Source organism: Theropithecus gelada, chromosome 15, assembly GCF_003255815.1.
Source record: "Theropithecus gelada isolate Dixy chromosome 15, Tgel_1.0, whole genome shotgun sequence".
Classification (NCBI taxonomy): domain Eukaryota; kingdom Metazoa; phylum Chordata; class Mammalia; order Primates; family Cercopithecidae; genus Theropithecus; species Theropithecus gelada.
The window spans coordinates 105,905,705-105,924,016 of NC_037683.1; the positions used below are offsets into that span (position 1 = coordinate 105,905,705).

The 18,312-nt window shown below is 53.2% G+C and overlaps 1 protein-coding gene across 2 annotated transcripts in view; it reads right to left on the reverse strand.

Moving 5' to 3' along the window:
• BICD2 (BICD cargo adaptor 2) overlaps positions 1–17,403 on the reverse strand; it is a 48,517-nt gene extending 31,114 nt beyond the window's left edge. For both annotated transcript variants that reach the window (XM_025360196.1, XM_025360195.1), the window contains exon 1: positions 17,072–17,403. In XM_025360196.1, the coding sequence (XP_025215981.1) occupies positions 17,072–17,311 (240 nt within the window). In that variant the 5' untranslated portion in view covers positions 17,312–17,403. The remainder of the gene's footprint in view (positions 1–17,071) is intronic.
• Between the last annotated feature and the right edge of the window lie 909 nt (positions 17,404–18,312).

The following is an 18,312-nucleotide window of genomic DNA, read 5'->3' on the forward strand; positions in this document are numbered from 1 at the left end:
TGAGATGAGCTAGAACCTCTGCCTACTGTTCAGCCCAGTAATGACCCAGATCCAAGACAGGGTAGAGGCAGTGTGGCGATGGGAGAAGGGGATCCACCTAACTAAGGGTGGGGACAGGGGAGGGGGGGGTCCCCTGTCCTGAGGCATCTTCACTGGCCCTGCTCTGTCCAGATGTCTTCCCAGCCTTGGGCTGCCGTCAGCACCCCTCCAGCTCTGATGTGGGCCCAGAGGGAGGAAGACAGAGGACAACACAGTTGTTAACAGACAAGAGGACTCTGGGTGCCCAGGGGAGGAGGGCAATAACCCCAAGGCACCACTGCACTTCACAGTTTGTACCAACGTAAGCTCATTAGCTTCTCTCACAGGAGGTATTAGCTCCTCTCACAAGTGAGAAACTGAACTCTGAGAACACACATCTCCATAAACGGTTCCCCAAGAGGGTCTGAAGAGAAAGCAAGAAAGAGAAGGCTGATAATCCAGAAGTGGCTGGGCCTGGGCCTGGACCCCGGCCCACGGTGCTCAACCGTCTGATCAGTTCCCCAACCCTGCTTGCTCCTCAGAATCACCTGGAGAACTGGAAACTCCCATTCCTAGGTGCATGAATATCTGGGACTCAGTCCTTCCTGGTCTTGGCCTGGAACCTAGAAAGCTTGGGCTCACTGTGGGGACTGCCTAACACTTGAGATCTGGCTGAAGCCAGTCATAGTGGTCCCTGGGCCCCACCTCCCACAATTTATGGAGATCATTTCCTTCCTGACACACAGTCCCTCCCTCCCTAGAAGCAGGTTACCTGAGGTAGCAAAGCATGAGTAAAAGGACTAGCCTTCCTGCTGGGATGTGTTGACATGTGAACACAGAGGGGAGAGGGGCTTGCTGCAGGTACCACCCAAGAAAGATGGAAGCACTGGCCAGGTGTGATGGCTCACGCCTGTAATCCCAGCACTTTGGGAGGCCGAGGTGGGCAGATCACTTGAGGTCAGGAGTTTAAGACCAGCCTGGCCAACATGGCAAAACCCTGTCTCTACTAAATAATACAAAAATTAGCTGGGTGTGGTGGCGGGCGCCTGTGATTCCAACCACTCGGGAGGCTGAGGCAGGGAGAATGGTGTGAACCCGGGAGGCGGAGGTTGCAGTGAGCCAAGATCACGCCACTGCACTCCAGCCTGGGTGATAAAGTGAGACACCGCATGGTCTCCAAAGAAATAGGGAAGCACATGCCACATGTCCACACCAAGTATGGTGCATTCACAACGCCCAGCGCCCAACAATAGGTGGAAGGCAGTAACTCTGGTGCGATGACACAGTGGATGATGCTCAGCAGCCGGAAAACTCACTCCTCATGCAAGTAACCGTCATGATGGCTCTTAGAGAAGCCAGACCCAAAGGGCCATACACCAACTACGAAGAAAGCTAATCGCTGTAGAAGGCAGGCAGTGCACTACTGGGTGGACAGGAAGGGTCTGAGCACTTCAGGGTAACCTGCACCATGGGGCAGCCACACATGAGCACGCAACTGCACAACCGCATGTGGTCTTACAGGCAAATCATACCTCAATTTAAAACTGAGAGCTGCACAAAACAATCATCTAGTCAGCAGCCAGAGCTGCTCTGGAAATGTCTGCCTGTTGAGGTCAAAGGCCACCCTAAAAAATGCAGCCTGGACTAAAATGGGGCTCAGCCCTGTCTCACAGTGAACCACACCAACGTGGAAGGTAGGTGACGGGGGTCTCCCAGCAGCTTCTGGAGAAAGGCCACCAGTTTGGTGGTACTGCCAAGCTCCCACACAGACAGACCTTCTGGATGACTTCCCTGGTGGGTCCCCAGTAGGCCAAATCTCAGAGCCAGTATGTCGCTGGGGGCCAAGAGAGTGAATGGACTTGTCCACCACCTGCCCCACCACCAACAGCAGCCTCAGGCCTGACCCCTCCTAGGTGCTGACCCCTGGCATCTTGGCCTAGTGCGGGAGGCTGGGCAGCTCTGTGGAGAAGCCCTTTGCCCAGGCCCCTGGCTACGCTGGGAAGTGGGTCTGCATGCTGGTATGCTGTCTTCCAAAGTCCCCACCAGGCTCCTGGGTGAGGTCCTGACCTCCAACTCTTTCATAGCCACACATGAAACAGCTCCAGGGGCATGGCTCAGGACAGTGGGGTCAGCAGGGAGTCAGCAGGGAGGGCCAGACCCACTGGGCAGGATGGAAAAGTCCAGCAGCTGTCCCAGGACAGCAGAATTCCCCCCAGCCCAACACTACCCTCGCTTCAGCCAGCACCCCCATCACTTTAGCTCGCAGATGCTGAGAAATAGGTCAGGCAGGAGGCAGGGCCAACCATCCAGATACACACACAGTGTGGGTGGGGCAAGGCTTCTCACACAGGAAGGGTTCAGGCCTGTCCTTGTGGACAGGTGGACACCCACGTCTACCACACATCTGCACCTCCTTAGCGAGTACAGGAGCGGAGTGAGGAGCCCATGCCCAGCAAGTGGCAAGGCTCAGGAAGCATCTGTGGCATGAATGAAGGACAGACAGGGGGACCTATGGACATAGCTGGGAGGTGACAGGCCCCACACCAGAAGAGGGTAGACAGCATGGCAGGTCCAGGGAATAGCCAGATGCTAGCGTGCTGAGAGTGCAGAGAGGCGCTGGATGTGGCTCAGTGAGGCAAGGACTGCAGGGAATTCCAGGGGTACAGGGTGGGCAGGCCTTGGAGGTTCTTCTGGGGCATCTCCTCTTTGACCCCTCTCTCTCCAGCCAGTGGAGGGGACACACCCCAGGGACTCAGCGACAAGAATGGCTCCCAGGCTCGCCCCTGCCCTGGGTCTTCCCTTTGCTCATGCACACTCCAGAGAGGGTCAGGGAGGCACCCCAAGTTCTCCACTTGAGGGGCTGTACCCCCTCCAGGGCTGAATCACACACGACATGCAGAGCAGGGAGGATTCAGACTCCCGGGTGTAAACTGCAATGACAGGATGGTGCTCCCACACGCATCTTTCCCCTGCGATCATTCTGGAAGTATAAACACTCCTGAGACTGATTTCATAGGTCTGAGTGTGGCCCCTGAGCTTTAGAATTTTTGAAAGTCCCCCAGTGACCCTGGGGTGCAAGCAAACTAGCCAGCTCCACATGCTTCTACTGGAACCCAAGTCAGCTAAGAAGCCAGAAATAGACCTGTTGACTACCTGGGTCCCTCACAGACCCAACGACCCACCCAATGGGATCCCATGGGTGTTATGTGGGAGACCCCACCTCACCACCCCCTCAGCCAGCTCTTCCCACCCACCCCCAGCTGGGTGAGGATGCTCCAGGAAACCCCACCACCATCACCAAACCAACTTCCTCCTCTCTTTACTCAAAAGGTACTTCCCTAAGCAGACACAGGCAACAAAGGATGTGGGGTCCAGGGCCCCCAGGAGCGGACAGAGGTGAGTGTGAATCATGTGTCTTCACACAAGCCCTGCAAAGTAAAAACCTTTATCGCTCCCTTTCACGGGTGAACAAACTGAGAGGATCAACAAGGTGAGATGATTCATCTGAGTGGCACCATAAGGTTTCTTACTCCAAAATCCATTTTTCTTCTTTGCAGCAGGGTGGTTCCCAAAGGAAGTGGTACACGGAGGGGGGAAGGGGGTAACAGGAAGGGGGGCAGGAGGTAGAGGTGGTCCCTGAGGAACTCAGACAGCCTCACCTGGCAGGTAGACAGGGAGGAGGAAGGAGGCCCAGGAGCACTCAAGCAGGAGCCTGGGAAAGATGCAGGAGTCCCTACAAGAGAGGGTGGTGGTGGCCGGGCGCGGTGGCTCAAGCCTGTAATCCCAGCACTTTGGGAGGCCGAGACGGGCGGATCACGAGGTCAGGAGATCGAGACCATCCTGGCTAACACGGTGAAACCCCGTCTCTACTAAAAAATACAAAAAACTAGCCGGGTGAGGTGGCGGGCGCCTGTAGTCCCAGCTACTCCGGAGGCTGAGGCAGGAGAATGGCGTGAACCCGGGAGGCGGAGCTTGCAGTGAGCTGAGATCCGGCCACTGCACTCCAGCCTGGGTGACAGAGCAAGACTCCGTCTCAAAAAAAAAAAAAAAAAAAAAAAAAAAAAAGAGAGGGTGGTGCCTCTTGGGGACTGGGGTCCAGGTCAGGAAGAGAGAGTGGGGCCTCCAGGCCAGGAGACAGCACCCACCCACCGCTGCCAGCCTATATCCATCAGGCTGGGCACCGCAGGACCAGCCCAGGCCCAAGCCCCTCTGCAGACCCATCTGTCCCTCACACCACAGGAGGCTGAGGGGTGCTGGCCCACCCTTCCCACTGTGTGGCTTTGGAACTGCATTTCCTCAAGGAGTACTTACACTTGTGGATGTGGGGATCGCTAGGACTGAGGGCTGAGAGGCACCCACACAGGGAACACTGTAGGACTGTGGTGCTTGTCACTAGCCTCTGCCTACCCACGGCCCCTCCTCTGTAAGGCCCACATCAATCGGAAGCAGCCATCCCATCGCCAACCGCGAACCCCAGCTGCCCTGGGCAATGTCCAAATGCTAAGCTGCTTTTAGAAAACTGGGAATTCATCCCTGGGCAGGAGGGATTTAGCCAGAATTGGGTGCCATTTAGAGAAGATTACACCCTAATTGCCCCAGTGTCAGCAGACAGGCTTCTGGCCAGCTGCGCCCAGGGCTGGCAAAGGTCCCCACAGACCCTGGCTCCCCCGCCCAAGGACACAGAAGCCAGTCCTGGGGCCTGGGGACCAGCCCTCATCTTCCATGGCAGCTGGCTGCCCTGACACAAATCTCCATTCAACAGCTTGTAGTCAGGGCAGGAGGGGACAGCTTGCGGGCCCTGCCAGGCAGCTGTCCAGACCACATCTGTTCCAAGTGAGGGGCGGATGGCACAGTGGGCACAGCAGCCTGGGCCAGGCTGGGTTGAAAACCACAGGAGAGCATGGCTGTAGCCTGGGTTTTCTCCTCACTTCATCTCTAACCCTCATCACACTTCTTCACCTTATTAGTACTGTTTTAGAAAGAGACGCCAGCAAGGTTCACAATCAGCAAGTGGCAGGAGAATCTTACGCCTTGCAATCTCCTTGCAATCCCCAGAGTTCTTCCCACCACAGGACGAACTATGAGGGTGCAGCCTGAGGAGAGGGAACTCTTGTTCAGTGCTGGCGGAAACAGAAAATGGTATTCACATTTGGAAGAGTCTAGCAGTTTCTCATAAAGCTAAATACAGTCTTATCATAAAATCCAGCGATCAGACTCTTCAGGTATTTACCCAAATGGTTTGAAAACTTAGGTCTACACTAGAACTTGTACGTGAATGTTTAAAGCAGCTTTATTCATATTTGCCAAAAAGCAGAAGCAACTAAGATGTCTTTCCGTAGGTGAACAGATATACTGTGGTTCACCCATATAATATTATTATGACTTAAGAAGAAAAAAAGAGCAGTCAAGCCACAAAAAAACATGGATAAATCTTAAGTGCATAATGCTAAGTGAAAGAAGCCAGTCTGAAAAGGGCCACATACAGTATAATTCCAATTACGTGACATTCTGGAAAAGGCAAAACCATATGATGTGTTAAGAAGATCAGTGGTTGCCAGAGGTTGATGGGGGTGGATTTAAACAGGTGAAGCATAGGGTTGTTTTTTTTTTTTTTAAGGCAGTAAAACTGTTCTGTATGATCCTGTAATGGTAGATAAACGCCACTGTATTTATAAAAACAAACAGTGAACCTTAATATATTAGTACGTGAATTGTTTTACAAAATCATTTGGGAGATCAAGGGATCCTGGACTGGAATGTAGAATGTAACAAAATAATCTAATTGTATTACAAATGTATCAAACAACCTCACTGAAGGGGATGGGAGAATAAAGCACTAACTTAAGCAACTCTTTTTTTTCTTAATTTGTTTTTTTGAAACAGAGTCTCGCTCTGTCAACCAGCCTGGAGTGCAGTGCCGAGATCTCAGCTCACTGCAACCTCTGCCTCTTGGGTTCAAGCAATTCTCCTGCCTCAGCCTCCCAAGTAGGTGGGACTACAGGCACACACCACCAAGCCTGGCTAATTTTTGGTTTTTTTTAGTAGACAGGGTTTCACCATGTTGGCCACGTGGTTGTTTTGGTTTTTTTTTTTTTTTTTTTTTTTTTGAGACAAGTCTCTGTCTTCCAGGTTGGAGTGCAGTGGGGCAATCTCGGCTCACTGCAACCTCGGCTTCCTGGGTTCAAGCGATTCTCCTGCCTCAGCCTCCCCCAGGTAACTGGGACTGCAGACGCCCAATTTTTGCATTTTTAGTAGAGACAGGTTTTCGCCATGTTGACCAGGCTGGTCTTGAACCCCTGATCTCAGGCAATTGGTCCTCTTTGGCCTCCCAAAGTGCTGGGATTACAGGTGTGAGCCACTGAGCCCAGCCCTAACTTAAGTAACTTTGGAAATAAGTAGAGTCTATAAGACTAAAGGCAAAAGAAGTATATAAAAGCACTGTAGTTGATAAAATTGTTTCCCATGGGGACCCAGGTTAACAGTTCTGTTACCGCTGTACATGTGAACTGGAATGAAACAATTAAGTTACTGGATGGTGGATGGTGGGAGCCAGGTGTCTCACTGTTGGGAGTGGGAGGTTACAGATAAGCAAGGGAAGATGGTAAGAACGATCCATGTGGTAATGGATTAGAGTTCATTACATCAGCATGGACTCATGGTTAACTAAATATACATACAGGTATATTTACTGACATGTGTATATACATGGTGTTAGTATACACTAACTGCATTTTTTTTCTTTTGAGATGGAGTTTTGCTCCTGTTGCCCAGGCTGGAGTGTAATGATGCGATCTCGGCTCACTGCAACCTCCGTCTCCTGGGTTGAAGTGATTCTCCTGCCTCAGCCTTCCGGGTAGCTGGGATTAAAGGGGCCCACCACCACACCCAGCTAATTTTTGTATTTTTAGTAGAGACGAGGTTTCGCCATGTTGGTCAGGCTGGTCTCGAACTCCTGACCTCAGGTGATCCGCCCGCCTTGGCCTCCCAAAGTGCTGGGATTACAGGCATGAATCACTGCACCTGGCCACTAACTGCATTTTCAAAACAATTTCCTTGTTCTGTAGCTGATAGGCCTTAAATCAAAGACACCCTAATAGCAATGAGCACACCTAGCAACCAGATCTTGGTTTCTAACATCTTTCTCAACTAAAGAAACCAGGGCTTCTTGGGGTAAATAGCTGATTCTAGGACTGAGGCAGGAAGCAGATAAGTCTGCAACATCTTGTAGTGCCAGAAAGAAAGGAAGCACTTAAAAAAAAAAAAAAAAAAAAAAGAAGCACCACGATGTGGTATATTAAAGGGGGTCTAAGACATCTGAAAGAGCTCTCAAGAGCCAAAGCTGGAGCAACTTGAGCAACAAAATGAGGTAATGTTGGATTATAACCCAAAGAACAAAATAAACTTTTATGGGCTGGGCACAGTGGCTCATGCCTGCAATCCCAGCACTTTGGAAGGCCAAGAGAGGAGAAGTACATGAGCCAAGGAGTTGAAGACGAGTCTGGGCAACATAGTGAGACCCTGTACCTACTAAAAAAATTAAAAAATCAGCTGGGGGCGGTAGTATATGCCTATAGTCTTGGCTGTTGGGGAGACTGAGGTGGAAAGATCACTTGAGCCCAGGAGGACAAAAGCTGCAGTGAGTCACGATCACACTACTGCACTCCAGCCTGGGCGACAGAGTGAGACTCTGTCTCACAAAAAATAAATAAAATAAACTTTCATGAGTCTACATTGATAAAATAAACAAGAGTGGGAGGGAGGTAAAAGTCTCCCACGCAAAAAAAATTGCAAATAATTTATGTAGATATCACCCTGCCCTCAAAGAGGTGGAGCAAACTCCCTACTCAAGTGTGGGCTATGCACAGTGATTTCCTTCCCAAGAATACAGCAGGGACAGGAAGAGAAAGAATAACTTTACAGTGGCGGTCAAGTGATCAAGGTCAACAGCAGCAGTGACAGGTCATGTTGACAATACACACTCTTGATATGTGATGAGAAGGGCATTTACTTCTGTGATCTTCTTCCCCCAAACCCATAATCCCAATCCAACCACGAGAAAAAACATCAGACAAATTCCGAGGGAAAAACACGCTACTAAACACCTGACCAATCTTCCTGAAAACTGTCAAGGTCATCAAAAACAGGGAAGGTCTGAGAAACTGTCAGTCAACTGGAGCCCAAGGAGACACGACAACTACATGTAATGTGATATCCGAGACAATACTTGTGACAGAAGAAGGACATCAGGTAAAAACCAAGGCAATCTGAATAAAGTATTCATAATAATGCCGTGATATGGGTTCATCCATTGTAACAAATATATCACACTAATATACAATGTTATAATAATAAGGGGGCAGTTGGGTGTGGGGTATACAGGAACTCTGTACTATTTTCGAAATTTTTCTGTAATCCCAGCACTTTGGGAGGCCGAGACGGGTGGATCACGAGGTCAGGAGATCGAGACCATCCTGGCTAACACGGTGAAACCCCGTCTCTACTAAAAAATACAAAAAACTAGCCAGGTGAGTTGGCAGGCGCCTGTAGTCCCAGCTACTCGGGAGGCTGAGGCAGGAGAATGGCGTAAACCCGGGAGGCGGAGCTTGCAGTGAGCTGAGATCCGGCCACTGCACTCCAGCCTGGGCGACAGAGCGAGGCTCCGTCTCAAAAACCAACCAAAAAGAAAACCAAAAAAAAAGAAATTTTTCTATAAAACTAAAAATTTTCTAAGTAGTTCATTTTTTAAAAATAATGATTAAAAGGCAGCACAGTTTTTATTTTATTTTTTGAGACGGAGTCTCGCTCTGTTGCCCAGGCTGGAGTACAGTGGTACGATCTTGGCTCACCACAGGCTCCGCCTTCTGGGTTCTCGCCATTCTCCTGACTCAGTCTCCCGAGTAGCTGGGACTACAGGTACCCGCCACCATGCCCAGCAAATTTTTTTGTATTTTTAGTAGAGATGGGGTTTCACCGTTTTAGCCAGGATGGTCTCGATCTCCCGACCTCATGATCCGCCCACCTCAGCCTCCCAAAGTGCTGGGATTAAAGGCGTGAGCCACCGCGTCCAGCCGGCAGCACACTTTTATACATGTTCAATGGCTTAAAGACACATACGTCTGTAAATAAAAGAGAAAGACAAGGGTAAAGTGTATGGCAGGGACAGATAAAGTGGGAATCTCCGCCTACCGGCACCCTCCACAGCATGAGAATAGAATAGCGGGGGCTAATGCCAGCACAGTATGAAAGGGGACAGGACAGGCCACACATGGCGCTGTCTTTAAAGCGACAAGGCCTGTAATCCTAGCAGCTTGCTGGGCAGAGGTGGACTGACTGCCTGAACTCAGGAGTTCGAGACCAGCCTGGGCAACATGGTAAAACCCCATCTCTACTAAAATACAAAAAATTAGCTGAGTGTGGCAGCGTGCGCCTATAGTCCCAACTATTTGGGAGGCTGAGGTAGGAGAATTGCGTGAACTCAGGAGGCAGAGATCGCAGTGAGCCGAGATCACGCCACTGCACTCCAGCCCAGGCGACAGCAAGGCTGTCTCCAGACAAACAAAAAAAATGACAAGGCCTTCAACCAAATGCAACCTGCAGATCCTGCCTGGCTTCTGAAGCAAACAAAGCAACTGTAAAATGAAATTTATGAGCCAAACTGGGGAAGTCCAAACACTGACTGGACAACAGATGACACTAAAGAATTTTTGTTAGTTTCTTAGGTGTGAAAATTCAACAATGGTTAAGTTTTATAAGAAAAGATTCTAATTAGCCGGGTGAGGTGGCAGGCGCCTGTAGTCCCAGCTACTCGGGAGGCTGAGGCAGGAGAATGGTGTGAACCCGGGAGGCGGAGCTTGCAGTGAGCCAAGATCCAGCCACTGCACTCCAGCCTGGACGACAGAGCGAGACTCCCTCTCGGAAAAAAAAAAAAAAAAGAAAATATTCTATTTTCTTAGCAAAACAACGGATATACTTACAGAAACAGCCACACAAGATGAACTGCAGTAAAGAAATAAGACTGGCCACAACTGCAAACTGCAGGTGCAGGGCAGGAGCACACATGGACTCACCCTATTATTCTCTCCACCTTTGGTTATGTCTAAAACGTCCAACAAAGAAGGTGGCTTTAAAAAATGAGTAAAGGCCAGGTGCGGTGGCTCACGCCTGTAATCCCAGCACTTTGGGAGGCCAAAGTGAAAGGATCATCTGAGGTCAGGAGTTTGAGACCAGCCTGACCAACATGGTGAAACCTCGTCTCTACTAAAAATACAAAAATTAGCCAGGCACGGTAGCGGATGCCTGTAATTCCAGCTACTTGGGAGGCTAAGGCAGGAGAATTGCTTGAACCCGGGAGGCAGAGTTTGCAGTGAGCCAAGATCACACCACTGCACTCCATGCTGGGCAACAGAGCTAGACTCTGTCTCAAATAATAATAATAATAATAATAATAATATAAATAAATAAATAACGAGTAAATGGCCAGGTGCGGTGGCTCACGCCTGTAATCCCAGCACTTTGGGAGGCTGGGGCAGGCAGATCACCTGAGGTCAGGAGTTTGAGACCAGCCTGGCTAACATGGAGAAACCCCGTCTCTACTAAAAATACAAAAATTAGCCAGGTGTAGTGGCACACGCCTGTAATCCCAGCTACTCAGGAGGCTGAGGCATGAGAATCACTTGAACCCGGGAAGCGGAGGTTACAGTGAGCCGAGATTGAGCTACTGTACTCCAGCCTGGGCAACAGAGCAAGACTCCGTCTCAAAAAAAAAGCAAACCATAGATGAGGTGTGGTAGCTCACATCTCTAATCCCAACACTTTGGGAGGCCAAGGCAGGAGAATTGCTCGAGCCCAGGAGTTCAAGACCAGCCTGGGCAACATAGTGAGACCCTGTCTCTACCAAAAAAAATAATAATAATAATAATAATAATAAATTTAAAAGCCAACTATAAAAAGCAAACCATGACAATTTTTTCATATAATAACAAAACAGCATGAGCTAGAAGTGCCACAGAAGCTCTGGATCCACAGAAACTTTCCTGTCTTTATTCATTTGAATTAAACCTGCTTTTCTCTATCTCAGAGTAGCAACAAACTATCTTTAATAAAAAACAACTATTACAGACATACACAGTCTTTCCCCTGTTTGATGGTGTCTTGTACACATCACACACTCACAAGGGAAGAAGAGCTGGCAGGGAGAAATGCTCAGTGCTCCCCACATTTGTCCTGCACCATCTACACAGGTCCTATTGACACTGTTCTCTCCACTTTCTGCTGTTCTTAAAGCAAACGTATGGCCGGGCGCGGTGGCTCAAGCCTGTAATCCCAGCACTTTGGGAGGCCGAGATGGGCGGATCACGAGGTCAGGAGATCGAGACCATCCTGGCTAACATGGTGAAACCCCGTCTCTACTAAGAAATACAAAAAATAGCCGGGCGAGGTGGCGGGCGCCTGTAGTCCCAGCTACTCGGGAGGCTGAGGCTGGAGAATGGCGTGAACCCGGGAGGCGGAGCTTGCAGTGAGCTGAGATCCGGCCACTGCACTCCAGCCTGGGCTACAGAGCAAGACTCCGTCTCAAAAAAAAAAAAAAAAAAAAAAAAGCAAACGTATGATTTTTAAAACACAGTAGCTTCTACAAAAGAAGCTGGGCCCCCAGTGGCTTCCTCCTAACCCTAACCCTAACCCTAACCCTAACCCTGGCCTGCGAGGCCCTGAGGGTGGCAAGGGGTGCCTGCTTGCCACTCAGTCCCCATCTCTCCATCCACCTCCCACAGCAGAGCAGAGCCCAGCTTGGGACAGCAGGGTTTGAGCCCAAGGCGGCAGCTAGGCAGCCACATTGGGCCCTCTCCTGCTCCGGAGTTCAGCTTCAGGGGCCACACTCTGAACACTGGACAACACAGGGTCTAGGGCCAATGCTTTACCTGTCAAAGCCTGCATAGTCCTGGCCAGCCCTGGCTACCAGCCACCACCACCTCAAACAGCTGGTGTACTGTCTGAGAAGAAACCAAATCTTTCTTACCCCCGATGTGTGTGACAGTTTCATCTGGTCCACGTGCATGGGGAAGCAGGTCCGACTGACTGGGGGATGCCCAAAACTGACAAAGAAACTGATCTCCTCCCTCAAAGGAAGGGACTGTGGTCCCTAAGTGACAGGTGAGACCTAGCAGGAATCCTATATGGACCTAGGCAGGATGTTCAGACACAAGGGCACAGGGACACCCCTCCCCGACCTTCAGGGCTCACAGAGCACTGGGCCAAGGTAAGCAGCATCATTATTAACCCATTATGGCCCAGGCAGCGGCTCATCTAGGGCCGCAAGCTCCTGGGAGACCAGGCAGGGCCCAGACTCCCACTGTGGAGTCAGTATGGAGTCCACAGGGACAGACATCATATAGTCGGTCCTACTCAGGTGGTGCCAGGCAGCCCCAGGGGCCCAGAGGCTCCCAGTACTAGGCCTGGCTTTCCTCCGGATCCACCTGCTAAGCCACAAAGCATGCTCGCTTGGCGTCCCCAAAGACGAGCTGCTCCATCACAGCTGTGCCTGCCTTGAATCCCGTGGAGGGTGCCAGGTCCACGCCTCCACATGCTGGCAGGGCTGGCCTGAAGCACACCATCCGCATGCCTAGGGCTGGGCAGACTCCCTGGCCAGGTCCCAGGATGACTGAGATATACAAGTGCCCAGTCGCCAGGCCCTGCAGGAAGAAATAGCAACAGGGCTCGATGTGGGAGTTTCAGACATTTTTAAAAGTGTAAGGGTCCCTAAATATTCCTTCATGATCCCCTGCCCCACATTCTAAAAGTGGGAAAGAGAGGCCCGGGGGGCAGAGAGTTGCCCAACAATTAAGTGACAACAGTGTGGCCACAGGGTCATCATCTTTGGATGCCTATAGCTGCCTCGCTCCAACTGTCAGACCCATCTGTGCTGCAAGGATTCACAGGGCCCCAGCTCCCACCCACGCCAGGCTTCTTCATACCAACTGCCACCACCCAGCCCCCTGAAAGGCCCTTGGGTCTCCCAGAGCCTCCCTGCTCCCAACAGCCTTCTGTTCAGAAATGGACACAAGGATGTTCTCAGGGGTTATCAGAGGAATGGGAGAATCCCACACTTGCTTTAACCAAGACGAGGACTTTTCCTGTTCTGGAAGCAAACAATCAAGGAGGCTGGGACTCACCCCTGGTGACTCTGCAGAGGAACCTCCTGGAGGATCCTCTGCCAATCCCCCTGTTGCCCCCACTTCCTGCAGCTGCCCAGGTACTGGGAACAGGGCTCGGCAAGTGCAGAAGGCAGCACGCAGGGGAACTTTAGAGGCACCCAAGCTTGAAGGGCAGGTGGGACTTCTAAGACGAAGGGTGAATGTGGGCACAGGAGAGGTACGGCAGTCCCAAGCCAGCCTGTAGGGGCATGAGACAATGCTTAGGGCAGCCCCACGGAGATGGCAATGGAAGCCACTTGAGACTGAGCAGGGACAAGGACGAGAACGGGGAGAAGCTGCAGGTGCAGCAGCAAGGAGACAGAGACCTGAGTGAGGCATGAGATTCAGTCCGCAGAAGACCTACAAATCACTTGCTGCGTGTTGGGTGCTGTGCCCAGTCCAACACCCAATTCCACCCACATGCACCTCTCAGACAAGGACAATGATGCTCCAGAGCTTGGCACTATGGCACCGAGGTGGCACACCAAGGCAGTGAGGGTGTCCAGACCTCCTCTCTGAGCCTGAGCTCAGGTGGAGTCAAGACTGTTCCCAGACCTCCCCCATTATCCTCCCCTGACCATGAGGACCACATGGGCACCTAGCCTCAGCCCACCTAGCTACAGTCCCTGCTTGTGCCCTGGAAGCAGGAGCTGCCACCTCAGCACACCTGTCCTCTTTTTTTTTTTTTTTTTTGAGACGGAGTCTTGCACTGTCGCCCAGGCTGGGGTGCAATGGCCGGATCTCAGCTCACTGCAAGCTCCACCTCCCGGGTTTACGCCATTCTCCTGCCTCAGCCTCCTGAGTAGCTGGGACTACAGGCGCCTGCCACCTCGCCCGGCTAGTTTTTTGTATTTTTTAGTAGAGATGGGGTTTCACCGTGTTAGCCAGGATGGTCTCGATCTCCTGACCTCGTGATCCACCCGTCTCGGCCTCCCAAAGTGCTGGGATTACAGGCTTGAGCCACCGCGCCCGGTCCACCTGTCCTCTTAAAGCTGCAGCTGAGAACACAGGGCAAAGTGTCCCACGGCCATGCAGGACCAGGAACACCAGGTTGCTGACCAAAGCCCATCTAATTATCTTCCCCACCATTCCAGGGAGAGGAAGGGAAAGGGTGCAGTGGGAACTGGGACAGATATGGCTCTTATTGAGTTAGACTCCAGAAATCACTAGCAGAATGATTAGGCAAAATCAACCAGGGAGCACCCTCCTCACTCATGGCCTCAGCCAGCACCGTGCTATGATGTCGGCAGGACACAGACACATCCCCCACTGCATGAGAAAGGCAACAGGACTGGCACTGTCTCCCATTCACCACAAGACCCTCCTCAGCTCTGATGAGAAACCCACACACTGGGACCAGCAGGCCAGCATCCTTCCCTCAACGATCCTGTTAGCTACAAATGCAGGGCAGGAGCACAAGCAACTCCATTTGGAGCACAATCTGTTAGTAACTAAATGCACTTTAGTTCAAGAAATAAAGTTTTTTAAAGAATTAAGGCGGTACACCTCTCTACAGGAGAAGAAAAAAACCCACAATTATTGTCTCCTTAAATCTTGTGGGTTTTTTTTTAATAAAGAGTTAATATTTTCAACTATGATTGGCCATAATTAAATAGGTTAGCTAGAGCCTGTGTTGGCACAGGTGTGAGGAATAGGCATGCTGTTGATGGGGGGTGAACTGGTACAAACTTTTTGGCAACATTTACTGAAACTGAAATGCTGATGCACATTCCTCTAGACTCTGCTAAAGACTCTGGGCAGAAACATTCTTATCCCACCTTACAAAGGAGAACTAGGCTCTGAACAGAGCAGTAATTTGTCCAAGGCCATGTGGCCAGTACATGGGGAAGCCAGGTGGTGACAAAAAACAATAGGCAAGCAGATGCCTAAAGAGCACCCACAGAAACAGATACACTCTCTTCCCGATTCTGCTAGGGACTCACCCTCCAGATACATGCCACGAAAATGCCAAGATTCTTCACTGTGCCAAAACATTTGTGTCAGAATAGCAAAGAGCTACAAACGAAGGGCATCAAAGTGGGGACAAGTTAGGTCAGCAACAATTCCTTCTCACAGAGGACACTGCCAAACCCAAGCTGTGGACAGAGACAGGGACTGTCGAGGCTGCCCAGGAGCGGCTCACGATGCACTTGGTAGGAGGAAGAGGGCTGCTTCTCTGTGTGCAGAGGGGAAAGTGCTCGAACAGACAGTGCAGCCTGCTGGAGAGGGTGAGCCCCACTACAGGAGACCAGAATCCGGCTGAGGCCACTCCCACTCCATATTCTCAGAGCCCCCGGCCTCCCTGTCACACGCCCCACCCTAAGATGAGGACTTTTGCAAGAGCGGCCGCATCTCACCCCTCTTGTAGCTCCAGCGCCACTGCAGCATGGATTGCAGAAGGCGCCAATACCTGTTGACAGACAACAGACTGGAGTCCTGAGGGTCATGCGGAAGGACCCAGTTCCTGCTGGCCCAGGGTCAGCCACTGACTGGTACTAACTGAGCACCTGCTCTGCCCAGACATTGACTTCAACACCTGTTTGGATTCAATCTGTCCTCTCCACAGAGGGGGGTCATACTGGTCTCCTCAGACAAGGGGGAGGCAAGGAAGGCTGCAAATGGTTTAGGCACCTGTCTGGGCTGACTCGGAGCAGAGGTGCCAGCTGATAAGCCTGGAAACCAAGAGTCAAGGACTCACCAGGTCACAGTCAAGTGGGGGAAGGGAGCACACCACCAGGCTATACTCCTGACCCCACACCGGTCCTTTCCAAATACATGACACTCACAACAATCCTTTCTGGGTACGCAGTACTGCACTCCCATTTTGCAGAGGGGGTAAGCTAAGGCTCAGGGAGCGCCTCTACCCAAAGCCACATCACTAGCAAGGAGCAGAGCCTGGATCCAAACCCTGGTGTATCCTCCCAGAAAGCAACTCCTGCCAACAACGCTATGGAGTCAGGGAAGGGGAGAAGAGAAGCTGGGGAAGGACTGTCCAGGTCTCCCGCTGCCCTGCCGCCTGGAGACCCTCGACCAGCCTGGTGGTCTAACCTCCCCTCCCCACAGTGGGAATGACACAGACCACTGAGGTCTCCGTCCAAGAGGAACACAGCCAGCCACAGCTAGGGGAAGGGCCTGAGATGGGGGGCTGGACAGGAAGTGGGCCAGGGAAGTCATGCTAGCTGGTGGGAGCGAAATCCCCGCAATGAGGACAGAGCGCTGGGCCTGGGGCAAGGGTACTGGGGGACCCATGCCAAGGGCAACCTCCACGTGCAACCCCGAGCCCCTACTCACTTACGCCGCTGTCCACGACCTTTCCCCACCTCAGAGGCACTCATGAAACAAGCAGAAACGCTCCGAAAGTAGCTGCGCCCAGAGAGAGGAAGTGATTTGTCTGAAGGTGACAGAACCGCAGCCACTCAGACCCAGGCCCATCATCGGCCTCTCCCAGCGGGTCACCAGCATCCGTGGCCTCAGCTCTCGGCTCAGCCACTGCCCTCCCAACCCCACCCCACGCTCAGACACACCCGGAACAGCGACCACCGCAGAGCATCAGCCCTTACGAAGCCTCGCCCCGCCCGGGCCGCCCAGGTCCCCACAGAAGCAGGCGGGCAGCTGCAGGAGGCGACAGGGCGCCCGGACCCCTGCATTAGCGGCGTCTGCAACGGACGCTGCACCGGCTTGCTAGCCAAGGCCGGACCCACTCCCACATACTGCCCGGGTCCCCGGCTCTGGGCCCGTGCCCCCTCCGCCCACCCCTGCCGGCCCCCGCTTGGCAAGCTGACCTTGGCCACCCTGGTGCCAGGGACGACGCCCACAGGCCCCGGCGCCGCGCGGGGGTCGCGGGGCAGGGCGGCTCGGCTCACCTCCTTGAGCTGCTCCATCTCGCCGCGGATAGCCTCATAGTCCACCTCGAGCTCCTCGAACTGCAGCTTGAGCTGGTGCTTCTCCTCGAGCACCGCCAGCCCGTACTCGGCCGCCTGGATCTTCTCACGCGTGGTCTCGGCCAGCTCGTGGGACAGCCGCTTCACCTCGGCGCGCAACCACTCGGGCTGCGCCTCCATCACCAGCCGCGCGTACTCCTCCTCCTCCGACGGCGCCGACATGGTGGCCGAGGGCCGAGCCGGCTCCCACCGAGACTCTCGCAGGCCAGGCCCTCCTCAGCCGCCACCGCCGCCGCCGCCGCTGCCGCCGCCCTGCCCCGACGGCCGCCCGCCCGCCCGCGCCGCCGCACGGCTCCTCCCCTCCGGCGCGCGGGGCCCGCTGGGGGCTGGAGTCCAGCCCGCGCTCCGACTACAAGATCCATCGTGCCCGGCGCCCGCCCGGCCCCCGCCTATGATTGGCCCATGACCTGTGAGGGGCGGGCACTCGGGCGCAGCCACTGACGCCGATGTCGCCCAGGGGACTGTGGGGACAGTAGTCCCGCTCGCGCACCGACTACAAGGCCCGTCCAGCCCCGCGCCCACCCGTCCCCGGCCATGATTGGCGCGCGCCGCCAGCGTCAGAGCCGGATGCACCGGTGCCTTGCAGTCCCCTGGACGGCGGTCGAGTGGGCGCGGCCCCGCGGCCTTCCCAGCACTCAGAGCCGGGGACACTGCTCAGCCGCCGCGCCTCGCGCTCCCCTGTGCCTCTGGCAGCCGGCGGCCACGCGGGGTGGCAAGACGGCTGCCGGGAGAACCCCCAGGGGGAGGCGGGTGCGGGCGGCGGGACTGGGCTCCCGACCCTGGGGCGTACAATGCGGACAGAGCCCAGGAGGCCGCGAGCGAGAAGCGCATCCGAGAGCGCGGGCGAACGGCTGCTGCTGGAAACCTGGGGACGGTGTGACGCATGCTCTGTGCAGACGTCTGGGGGCGGGAGGAGGACGGGCCAGCGGGAACCTCAGCGCTGCCCTCCGTCCTTCAAGGTCTGTTTCTTGGGAATAAAGACATTTCCATTAATACAGGGTCATAAACGTGGTAAATACAATTGTTGTCTCCGCATCTATTTTTAGGCCTGACTTAAGTTGTTTGAAAGCCAGTCGTACCCTTCGCCTTGGCGTAGGTAACACTTCTCCTCCGTATATGGTGATGTGTGAGATAGCCCGTTTATTCCTTATCTTATTGACCTA